Consider the following 12507-nt stretch of genomic DNA (forward strand, 5'->3'; position numbering starts at 1 on the left):
TTTTCTTCCCATTATGCTCCTCTTTCCTAATTTAAAAAAAAAAACCAAAGCAATCCAAAAAAACTCTCAGGCATCTCATATTTTCCCCTCTGTGAGACTATCCCTACACTGAAAATATACCTCCTGGATCAGCAAGTAGATTTAGAGAGTATCCATACTGTGGATACAGTCTGAAATGTCTTGTTCCTAGATGAATTAACTGTATCAAGAAGTATTTTATTTTAATAGAGCCAGAACGCTCCTGCCTCCATCACTGTTTGCTATTTTGTCCATTTTTTCTATTGTTTACTTTCTCATAGTTTGATAAACTAATAAACTTGGTCACAAATTCTTGACAAATTGTTTTCCTAAAAATCACAGAAATATTATCTCCAACTTGAAAGAAATGCAGCATTTAAAGATTGGTTTCAAAAATATGTTAGCTAGTCATTTTTTAATCCAGTTAATGCACATAATCAATCATGCACACTATTGTTTGTATGGAGCTAATTCAATGGTTTGGAAGTCCATCATTACACAGAAGAAAACTGCAGGGGCACACTCCAGAAGCTCACAAGGAAAACATATCCACTATGACACTTGGAAGAGCTTCTGCTATTCCGCACACTTATTCAAAAAGAAGATACTAAGATATCTGTCTAACCGTAATTAGACGACTTATAACTGATTCTCCATAATTATTTGCAGAAGCAGTTTCAAAAACAGGGGGAAGGGGAAGATTACTCTTGTGCTCCTGTGAACTTTGTAAGTACAAGCCCAAAAACATGTCTCCCCTCTTTTTGATAAAAATGAAACTGGATTCATAACCTGAGTATTCTACTAAGACAAAGAAACTGGGATGAAGGCATTGGTAGCTGCATTTTCAGTCTTCTGCAGACTTTAGAGAGCTTGCTAAATAAATTTACAGCTCTCATGTGCCTTGGCAGCAACTTTTGGTACCAGAAAAGCTACACATGTTGTAGTTTCCTATTGCCATGAACATTTGTACATGTACTAACATTATTTGTCACTCTCCTTTTCCTACCTCGTAAGAAACAGAAATGGCAAGAGCTCTTGTGCTTCTCACTAAGACAATGAACCACAGTTAGTCTCTGGTGTTCTACTGGCCTCAGGCTGGCAATGGCCTAAATATACGTGCTCTTTTTCACTACCACCACACTCTTTATCACAGAAGGAACCTTAGTGAAAACATGGGATTTTACATACCGTGTAAATTCTACTTCTCTAAAAATATTTTGGTAGTATTCGCGCTCAAGCTTCGGTTCCCAGCACAAAACAGGCAGAATTCCCCACACATTTCTGGGCAGCAGGAACGGGTTGGAGCAAAAACCATGCTCCTCACCACTGCTAGTCCCACACATGCCTGAGCTTAACTCTTGCCCTTGCAAGTTCTCTCTTTATTTTTTCCACTTTCCATTCAAGTAAACCTGTAGTCTACAGAAAGGGTGTATTTTTTAAAGCTTTAAAAATGTAATTGCATTAGCCCTTTAAAGTAAGCTAGACACTGTATCTTTAAAAGGACATCCTTCCAGCTCTGATGGAAGAAAGACGGGTGAGAAGAATCTGCTCAAAGACTATCTTCACAGAAAAAGAATAAAGCTGTACATCCTTACCGGAAAAAAAAAACCCATCAAGACAGGAATTTTGCCTTGAAACACAAATGCCTTAAGAAATGTCCTAAATATTAGGACTTAGAATCATAAAATAGTTTCAGTTGGAAGGGACCTTCACAGATCATCTAGTTTTAAACAGAGAGTAGGTTTAGACTGGGTATAAGGAAGAAATGGTTTACAATGAGGGTGGTGGTACACTGGAACAGGTCACCCAGAGAAGCTGTGGATGCCCCATCACCAAAGTGTTCAAGGTCAGGTTGGATGGAGCAACATGATCTAGGAAAAGATGTCCCTGTCCATGGCAGGGAGGTTAGACCAGATGATCTTTGAACCCGACCAGATGATCTTCCAACCCAAACCATGCTGTGATTCAAAAATTGCCCAGAATGGCTTAGTTGTGTGACATGTGGAACAGAAATTTAACTGACTTTTCAGATAAGGCTAAGTGTCTGGACACAACAAAAACAACTGGTAGAAAGTGCATACTTTTGCAGATAATTTGTTCAGCTATCAGCTTGCTCCACTTGAATATTTGTTAACAATGTTAAACATTTCAATGACACTTGACTCATTTTACAGCTTAGGAGAGCCCACAGAAGGACATCTTGTTGATTAACACACCAGCAAAAAGCTAGCAAGGAGTGACTACACAAGGAAAACTGTCCTATATAGCAAGACAAAAACAGTAGTTAGGTTCAGAAATTATATTGTCCACACACAAAGTTCACTAAAAGTTATGGTTTATCGCTCTACCAGCTTCTGATGCTGTTTAAAATGCAAAGACCAAATTGTGGTTTTAAGTTAGACACTAATGACCAAGGGAGAATCTTCCCCCAATTTTATCTTTGGGGAAATATCTGTTTTCTTGTCAGAAATTCAAAACTAAACAAAAATAATACATTCAATACACACTAGTCTAATCTATTTATTTTCCACTATACAGAAAAATATTTTTTAATGACACCAGCAAGAACAAGCAGTACTCAAGTAAAAGCAATGTCTGAGGATAAACTTAAACACATATCCACATCCCATTTAATGGCAACAGAACTTGTTTCATGAAGTATTCAGTCTCTGATTAAATTTTTTTATTATTGCAGATTTAAAAAACTGATGGATAATTTCATCTCACCTGGCTGAAAATCTTGTGCCATTTGATGCAGAACCTGACGAAGATGTGACATATACACTGCTGATTGATCCCTGAGCCATTTCTGCAAAACAAACAATACTTATTACAAGAATACTTCAAAACACACTCATCTAATTCAGTGGAAATGCTGAACCCTTTTAAAGCCCAGAAAAAGAGTCTTGCTACCAAAACAACAAAACATATTGATGTACTATATCCGAAACGGAGTAATTAAAAACCAAAAAGCTAGCACAACAGGAAAAACTTCAAAGCACATTAAAAAACATTTTATTTTGATGTCTTCAGTATTCTCGTATAATGAAAATGATAAACCAACATAAAATGAAGCCACGACCATATTTGCACTTCCTACCATTCGCCTTTGCAGGTGAATCAACTATAAATACTGTCCTCTTAAAAAAATTACATACTGCAAAGATCTACTTGTATGGGATAATGCAAAATGTGGTTCTGGGAAGAGCAACAGCCCATTCTCTATGAATCTCTCTGTTATTTCTTCCCTAAGCTAGGCTAAAAATCCCATCTATTTGAGAATCTGTTAGAAATATTCACCACAAACCAGTGGAAATTAACTGATCTTACATATTTTCATGTCTTTTTCCTTAGTCCCGTATTAAGGAGGAAAATAAAACAACTGTTCTTGGAGTAACTAACCTGTCACATATGGTTCCAGAGCTTTAGGAACCAAACTTCTCGCAATTTTTAGGTCCTCTGCTGAACAGCTTCCAGATTCTAGCCCACAAGCCATTCCCATTCGTTTTAGTACTTCTATATCATCATGAATTTCAAAAGTATTGTCAAAATTAAATAGATATTCAAACCTGGAGAGGAAAAACGTCTCAATTAGCTTCAATCCCTTTAACTACTTTTCCAGTTTTCAGGAATCACCGCATTTCAAAAGCTTGATACAAAGTGCTAGTGACATATCACATTAAGCAATCAAATTTTTCAAAATGTATGTATTTGATAGCAAGCAATTAAAACTGCAGTTATACACATTATGTAAGTCATTAACAGATTTAACAGATACAGAGTTTTAATTAAACGTTTTGCATGTTTGCTAATCATTTATTTAATCCCATTCCTCTGTCTACTATGTAATTTTTAAAAATGTTTTTAAACTTTTATTAGTAAGCCAATAGTGCAAGTAGCAACCACTGCTACATTCAGCATTTACTTAGCATATGAAAACCCTAGCTTTTTGAACCAAAAGTACAGAACAGCAGTTCTGAAAGCAAAACCATTTTCAATTCTGCTGGCTCCATTTCATCATTTTAAAGCCAAAGAAAAACACTGCTTTGTAAAGTACAACATAAAATTTCAGCAGAGCTGCCTTATGTTGCTTTTAACATCTCTAGTCAGCAAGTCTTATATAAGACTTGTATTATTAAATGTGAACACAATTATTCTATTTACTAAAAAGCTCTACAAAACTGTGTTTCTATTCAACATGACAAAGTTTTACCTGTCTGAAATGCATGCTCTCAACCTACAAAAGGCACAAGTAAACTTACTTGTATTTCTTTTTTAACAAATCTAGATGAACACTTCAGCATGGATGTAAAATGCACAGCTGTACAAAAAAACAAATAGAAAACTTTGTTAACTCACTTGTCATTTGAAATACTGCAGTCAATCACTGTCTTCTTGCTGGTGTTCACAATGATAAATGGCAAATGGATGACAGAATTGGAAGGTGGCGGTCGATTTGCCTGTTGTTCTGCCTGTCGGTTTCGCTGAACAAGGTTCTTGAAGGCAATTTGCTAGAAAAAGCAATAGTGATATGAAAGTATTAATTAAACCTTTAAAGATCCTGTTAACAAAAAAATGCCTTGGATAAAGAATATCAGCAATGGTTGTGGCAAGTAAATGCAGAAAAGGAGAGTGTTCACCGTATTCCCGCATGTTAAGATGCAAGAACAGACACAAATGGTAGCATTGAAAAATACAACAGAGTAAAACTTAACTGAGAAAAAAACATGCACGTTTTAATAACTACATCGGGACAGTTCCTTAGACGGGTCTTTGACAGAAGGAAGAGATAACGATTGGAAAAACAATTTTCTTACAGTATCCTTCTTCCACTCTCTTTATTATCCCCTGCTAGCTACTGCACTCCACAAGAACAGATGAATGATTAATACTGTATTTTTGCTGAAATTATGTGCTAAAAACCAGTTAATGTCTGACATTAGGTTTCTGAATTACTCAGGTAAGATTAATGACTTAGATACTCTCATGTTACGAAAACTGCTTTTCAGAATGGAATATTCATATTTTAAAGATCAGCAAGCGTATGAACTAAAAACTCAAGCTGACTATTGAAACTCAAGCTATAAATCTTACAGTAAACCATCAAACTAAGAAAAAGTACTCTTCTTCTCATGGAATCAAATCCAGAGCCAACACAGAGGGTAATGAAAATCAGGGAGCTGTTGAGATTGCTGTCCCACAGCTGTCTGTACTTTCTGTCTGCATACTCTCCCTGAGATTCTCATCCCTCCTGCACAGGTAGCGCAACTACTAAGGGACACATTCCGGCGAACCAGCAACACAGTGACTTAGGGGATACACTGCTGCTTCTCCCAGTGGGTTACAGGACATGAGGGAAGGAGTTCAGTAACTGTTTAACAGCAGTTAAGTCACCTAGACAGCAGGGGCAACAATGGCCAAGAAAGGCATGATACGGAGCATTATGAGATGACTTCCACAGTCACATAATTTTATCTGTGGACTCTAACACAGAAAAAATTTCTAGGTACAAGAACTGAATTGGACAATTCAGAGGGTATGGTGTGAATTGCAGCTCCTCTTAGTATAAATCCTACTTAAATACACTTGAAACTGCAAAAGAATTAATCATAACTCATGGAAAGTTGCTGGCTTCCCAAATAGCAATGGCCAACAGCACAGTAACAGCTCAACTACAGTGCTAAATTAAAACTGTTTACATATCCAGAAATTCACCTCTAGTGTTAGAAGTCTCCCATCACTTACTGGGATAAACCAACAGGAATACAGATATAAGTTACCTTGCCCTATAGACAAGAGTACCTTGACTGTACCTGTAGAATGAGTTCTTGTAGTTGAGACTGTTTTTGTTTTATCCTTTCAAGTCTTCTCTGTTTCTCCACCTTAAGACAGAAAAAGGATTGATTAGTCTGTTGGTTTTAAATACCATTTTATATCAACATTTTCTCCCCTTAAAATTGTTTCAACACCAGGGAACTGGAGGTAGGAAGCATGGTGTCAATCATTAAGGTTCTGCAGATAATTTAGAGATCTAACAACCAAGTTTCACATCAGTACTACTGATGGAAACTGTAACAAAGAGAAGAATTAGAACACTGGGGAATCAAGTATAATATATTGGAGAGAGTGTAAAAACATCTTTGCAAACGTAAGTTACATCTCAAAGAATTATCCAAGTTGCCTCAAGGAGGCAAGAGCATGTGGACCATAGGGATCCACTTGATGTAGTGTACTGATATTGGAAGTACTGGAGAAGATCCACCAAAGACGCTTAAAGAAATGAAGCTGCTATGGAGCCAAGGTTAAGTCCCCACAGTATTAAATACATACTGAAAACCACTATTAAAAGACAGGAGACAAAATGGCAGGAAACAACTTTCTGAGCAGAGGAAGCTAACCAGAAAATTCCCACACTATTACTCAAATTATTGAGAATTAGAATAATGAGATGAACAGCAAGGTGATGGAATCTGCTGGCAATACTGGGTTATCTAAGCATAGTAAAAACTGAGCTCACCACAAAGCACACTAGAAGTGTCTTGTAACATTGAGTGATGACATCATCACAATTAATTTTGGTAAAGGTGATGTAGCATGTGTGAGAAAACAATGCCATTCATGCAAATTTTAGAAAGGAAATGACATTTAGCAGAGATCTTAAATTATAGTATCTACAAAAACATCAGCACAGCACAGCAGAAAAAAAAAAAATTATTAGGCAAGGAACAGAGAACAAAACAGAAATTATCACTACATCAGTATATGAATCCAGAACGTTTACACCTTGAATTCTGTAGGGCTGGTGTTCCTATTTCAAAAAGACCACATAAAAGAGCAATCAGGATAATCAATGGTACAGAGCAGATTCCTATTTTATTCATTATTCCCTTGTATGGACCCTACAGAAAGGAGAATGAACTACTGAGAGACAACATGGGAGATATCTGCAAAATCATGAATAAGATAAAGTCAATAAGGAATGAGCGGGTCACTATCAATTCCAATTAGAAAAAAATCTGAGGTTATCAACTAAATACAGTATGTTCAAGAACAAACAAAAGGTATTTCATGAGAAGATCATAATGCACCTGAAACTCACTGTCACAAAAGACTCAACATTACAAGCAAACTTTGTGTGAAGTAAGTATTTGTGGAAGAAAAATTAATTGAGGGCTATTAAATGGAAGGATACTGTATCTGTCTCAGGTTATGCCTGAGCCACAAGTTCCAGGAGAAAACATCACTAAATACCTTCTCTAATTTTACAATCCTTCCTAGGTAACTCCTACTGTCAGGCAACATACTGGATAGAAAGACTGCTGGTCTGAACATCAACTTTTGCTCTTAGGTCCTAAAAATATGCAACTAATAAGAAAACAACCAGAAGTAGAAATTCACACAAATGCAGTTTTCTGTTTGTTTTCCATGAAAAAAACCTCAGAGGTGTACATATTTGAAAAAGCTGCTGAAAGATGTGATGTTATATCATATTTAAAAAAAAAAAGGTAGAACTAGTTCTTACAAGTTAGCATTAGAAAAGTCAAATAACCATCTTACCCCGAAAAACTTGCCACAACTCACATAAGATATTTTCCTATCACATACACGTAAACCATATTACTTCAAGATATAGACCTTACTAATTGCCCCACAACCCCTGTTTTGCATTATCCAGACATACTTTAACAAATCTAATATTCTAATATACACACAAAGTACAAGTTTAAAAAGACTTAGAATACTGAATACTTGATGGGGAACACCTCAAACTCCTATGTTCCCTTATAAATTATTTGGCTTGATTTTTCAACAGCTTAAGTGCAAAGCTAAGCAATATTAAATGGAATAGTAAAAAGTTTATTACACTTGACAATTTCACAAATTAAAATTAGCCTCCTCAAACTCATTAAAAAGAATCTTACTGCAAAACTTGCCAAGTAATGTCACTAAAAACTTAAGTGTCAATAAAGCTTGCAGAAATAGGAGCTAGAATACTCATGAAGCAATAATGGGGAAAAAGACGGATCCTGCAATTTCTTCAAGTAAGCTCAACACATGCTAGGATTTTTACTGTTTTCATGATTATATCACACTTGTGGCTCAATTATTCAATGGTAAACAGAACTCTTTCCTCCTCTTGTGATAACCAATTTACAAGTTTTGTACTTTGGTATCAGAAGTTCTCATTGTTCCCATCTTAAACACATGAACCTTCACTGTGCATTATTACATTTTAAGTTGCTTTTTTTACTTCAGTGATTATCAGTCATGGCATCAAGCCCAGATGAATAAGCCACGCTTTTTTCTCTTGCTCCAACATTACTGGCAATACCACTTTGTGAGGCAGATCCAGAGAGATCTACTTTCAAAAGCCCCCAGCTAGCTGGTTCAGCACACAGCACTGTCATCTTCATCCTCTATACTCATCCTATTATTTGTGCCCCACATACCACTCTTAGGTTAACTAATGAATTTCATTCAGGATGATAAATAATTAATTAGAAATCATATTGCTTAGATACTCTATATTTTCTTCATTTAGATGGCAATTACAGTACTAACTGAAAAATCAATTACCAGTATCAAACAAAAATCTCCACAGAATTAGCTCTTTGTAGATAAGATTCCAATTTTTTTTTCTTTCCAGTTTGTCAGGTTCTACACTTATTTTTCCAGTGCTGCTGAAGGGAATGTAGACTTATTAATAACAAAGTCTCATTCTATTCTGGTAAAGTGAATCGACTTGAGTAAACCTTGGTAACTTTTTTATCCTTCAAATCTCAGAATTCTCATTAGAAAAAAAAAAAGCTGTCCAGAACTTAGGAATGCCTTTCAGTATAAAACATTTTACTTCTTACCTAAGCCATGCAGTAAAAAAAGCCTGATGTGTTCACATAAGACAAACGTCAAAAATACATATGACCTACAGCAACAAAGGAGGAGTGCTGCACATATATGCTGATCTACATGCAGCATCTATCATCACAGATGTATTTGGCATTTAGAGAAAACCATCTTCCTGACTCTGGAAGCACCACTATTGCAATGTTGGAAATATTCATTAACCTTCAGTCTGATTAACTTCCACTCAGAACAGAACTATTTCATGTGGACTGTAAAAACTGTGACAGAGCTGTATTTTTTACACTGAAGAATTCATATATTCAAGCAATCTGGAAGTTTAAATGTGTGTTTTGTAAATACAAATAAAATTAGAAAAAAAACCTCAAAAGGCCTTACACTATTCTACCTTGCTCTCTCAGACCACTTGCCCATGTTGGATCAGAACGTATTAAAGCTATCAACACTTACTCAAACACAAAGCCACTGTGAGTTTCCTAATACATATACCTCTAAATTCTGACATTCCTGAGCCGAGTTAGTAGGTAGACCAATCCATTTGATTTCCTTCTTCTCCTTAGAGATAATGTTCATGGCCATAAGGACATTTAAGGCATCATAGACACGTCGTCTAATATTCTTCTGGTCATAAGCCTGCTGTAGACATAGTGCATTAATCAAAAACATACCTGTGACAAAAATATTTGAAAATAAACATATTACAGTAAAAGGGTAAACTCAAGTAATGTCTGAACTGTTTCCTTTAGCAGTAGGAAAGAAATACAAAAGTCTCAAAAGAAATTTCTCTTCCCCCATTCAGTTCACATGTCACTGACCTCCCATATACTTACTGATTCATTTGGTGAAATGTGATTATCAGTGGTACTGAATTCTGCAACCAACTCGTCTGCCACCTCATTGTATGAGGTGGTTCCTTTTCTTTGTACCTTCTCACAAACCTTCATAGAGAAATGACGTAAACCCTTGCCATTCTTCTCTCCTTTTTTGTTCCGCTTCCTAAATATACGTATAATATGTATTTTAAGAAGAATTGAACTCTGGAATATTTAATGTCTCTTTTTCACATACAAGCATACTGCTGCAAAAACCAAGCCTTCCCTTTTGTTGTGTTTCTCTCCCCAACATTTTTCCCGTGTAATTTTCCACATAATTAACAATTCTAACATCTTGATGCTGAAACACAGTACAAATTCATCTTTTTGGCAACTCTGCTAGCTCCACTAGCAGATAATAAGTTAACAATAGGGATATTCCTCGAAGAAGTAAGTACATAAAACCTTCCAGTCTTCAAGACAAGAAGGTATGTGGGGCTAGATAACAAACTATGAAAAGTGAATTACAGAAAATAATGTTTCTGAAGGTTTTTTTGTTGTGTTTCTTTTATTTAAATTGCCCATAGTTTGACCACAAAAAAATAGATTGATTAAGCACTGTTTCACATAAATTCAATAATCACTGAACAGACAAAGTCTTACACTGGTTGAACTCATTAAACATTACACTACTACTAAAACACCGATTTGAAGTTATACAGTATGTGAAGTTGTAACAAAGTTTTAACAGATACAAGTATAATAGTTTTCTGCTTATCTATTAAAGTTCCCTGTAACTTGAGGAAAAATGTAAGTATGAACAAAATTAGTATCTACGAGAAACCTCTCAATTCTCTACACCTGATTTCACTGTATAATTCCAAAGTTGAAATCTACTTATGTTAAAGACACTGATAATAAATTCAGTTTTAAAGCAACTACATTTAACAAGGGACCCTTAAAAACAGGCTTGCATGAGAAAAGAAACAAAAAAAAATGCTTTAATTGCATCTAATACTTTTTTCCAGTAAGAACTACATTCTTATTTCAAATGATACTTCAGGATACATTTGTTCAATCTGAAATGTTCTTTATTTTTTTTTTAAATACACCAGAAAAAGAGAAATGCCAAATTAAAACCTAAATCAAGTCAGATGAATTCCCGTGTATTTTAGAAGCTAAATTCTCGAAAGGCAAGTAATGTGAGATTATCCATCTGTGTTTACAGAAAATATTCTAGTTGTTTTTATGACAAATGAGGGAGCATTCATTCTTGTGTGACTATGCCTGGTTTTAGTACAGTATACTTTCATGTTGAAGTGTTCTTGATGGAAAAGGCAAATAGACCATGTCTCTCACACTGCTAGCCTGAAGAGTGCATACAGTATCACAATGAACACTTAGAACAATTAATGCTTTGTAACTTTTATTTTGCTCACCCAGCAGACCACGGCGAAGAATCTGCAGTCTGGTTCTGTGATACAAAATGTGTGTTAGGTGTATGTGGACTTCCTACCAGAATAGTATTTGGCGCTGAAGGTCTCTGAGGTGTACCAATAACCTACAATAAAGATAAAATTATTTACAAAATGACTGTAAGTATTCAAAGATATTCAGATGCTGCATTATTCAAATGATACATTATCCAAACATGGATAATGCTGGTCTACCTACTTTATTAGATGCATTAATTTTATATACACTAGCATAAAAACCTTCAGATAACATACTGTATAGTTAAGAACACTCCCTAAGTAATAAGCATTTGTATTTTATTCTTCTTAAATGAGCTTTTCATGCTTGCTGGATTTCTTAGTACTGTCCTGCAATAACTTAGACAAGATCAAAGTGCATAGAACACACCTACCCCCCCAAAAAAAGAAAAAAAAGGGTAAATAAAAAGGCCAAATTCTCTCCTGCAGTTAGTCTCTATTACTGCACACCCAAAACCAAAATACAAGTATGTTAGAGGTGAGGAAGAGTAAGGGTCAACCTTCTTTATCACTGCAGCGAGTGACACCACTTTAGGCAGAACTATCCCATTTGAAACACATTAGGAGCATACATTCAGCTGAACACGGTGTTCCAGCTTACAGGTAAGTAGTCCCAAAGATGTGCTAATTTGATCATAAGTAAGACACACATTCATTCATCCACAGAGCCATGCTCTCCTGATCTGCAAAACCAGCTGAAGAAGAACTCCCACTTTCGTAGACGATTTTTTTTAACCTATGAAGTGTTATAAACACAACTTTCTAGAGAATGAGTATTTAGGAAAACAAAATGATACTGTACAGATTTACATTTTGCAGAAAGATATGCCTACTTTTTGAGGGTACACGTACTTCCCACTGGAAACAGTATGTTGCATCCCTGACATCAGGTAAGTGAAACAAACATCAAATCAACCTACAATCATAACGACCCGCAAGCTTGTACATTTTCCTGTAGCCACATTCTGCCTCACCAACAAAATGTTAAGTTTCTTCCTCAGGCTAGCTTCAATAATTCTCAACAAGAATAAAAGAAAAAAAAAAAAAAAGAAAACCCAAAATGAAACATTTTATGTATGAAAGTTAAAATTAACCAAAATTTGAATAACCTTTAAATGTAGAATGCAAGAGGCAGTCTAGTGACTATTAGATGTTTGTTGATTTCAGCTGCCTGGAAGGACAAACAGCTGCATTTCTTTGCAAATACTATCTTTTTATATGATGCCATCTTTCTGAGTAGTTAACATAAAAGTCTGTTACATCCACCCCTGACAGCTGGAAAATCTTAGATCCTCCTCCCCTTCACAGTAGCTTACTTCCAT

General features: G+C 35.6%; 1 protein-coding gene across 3 annotated transcripts in view; it reads right to left on the reverse strand.

The window, feature by feature from the left end:
• TFDP1 (transcription factor Dp-1) overlaps nt 1-12507 on the reverse strand; it is a 47569-nt gene that overhangs the window by 1833 nt on the left and 33229 nt on the right. For 2 of the 3 annotated variants that reach the window (XM_082050283.1, XM_082050282.1), the window contains exons 5-11: nt 11132-11253; nt 9711-9876; nt 9370-9516; nt 5832-5900; nt 4378-4529; nt 3421-3587; nt 2746-2827 (exon numbers count right to left, since the gene is read on the reverse strand). In XM_082050283.1, the coding sequence (XP_081906409.1) occupies nt 2746-2827; nt 3421-3587; nt 4378-4529; nt 5832-5900; nt 9370-9516; nt 9711-9876; nt 11132-11253 (905 nt within the window). The remainder of the gene's footprint in view (nt 1-2745; nt 2828-3420; nt 3588-4377; nt 4530-5831; nt 5901-9369; nt 9517-9710; nt 9877-11131; nt 11254-12507) is intronic. The other variant, XM_082050284.1, reaches the window with a different exon arrangement.

This window comes from Streptopelia decaocto (genome assembly GCF_964273445.1).
Source record: "Streptopelia decaocto genome assembly, chromosome: 1".
NCBI classification, from domain to species: domain Eukaryota; kingdom Metazoa; phylum Chordata; class Aves; order Columbiformes; family Columbidae; genus Streptopelia; species Streptopelia decaocto.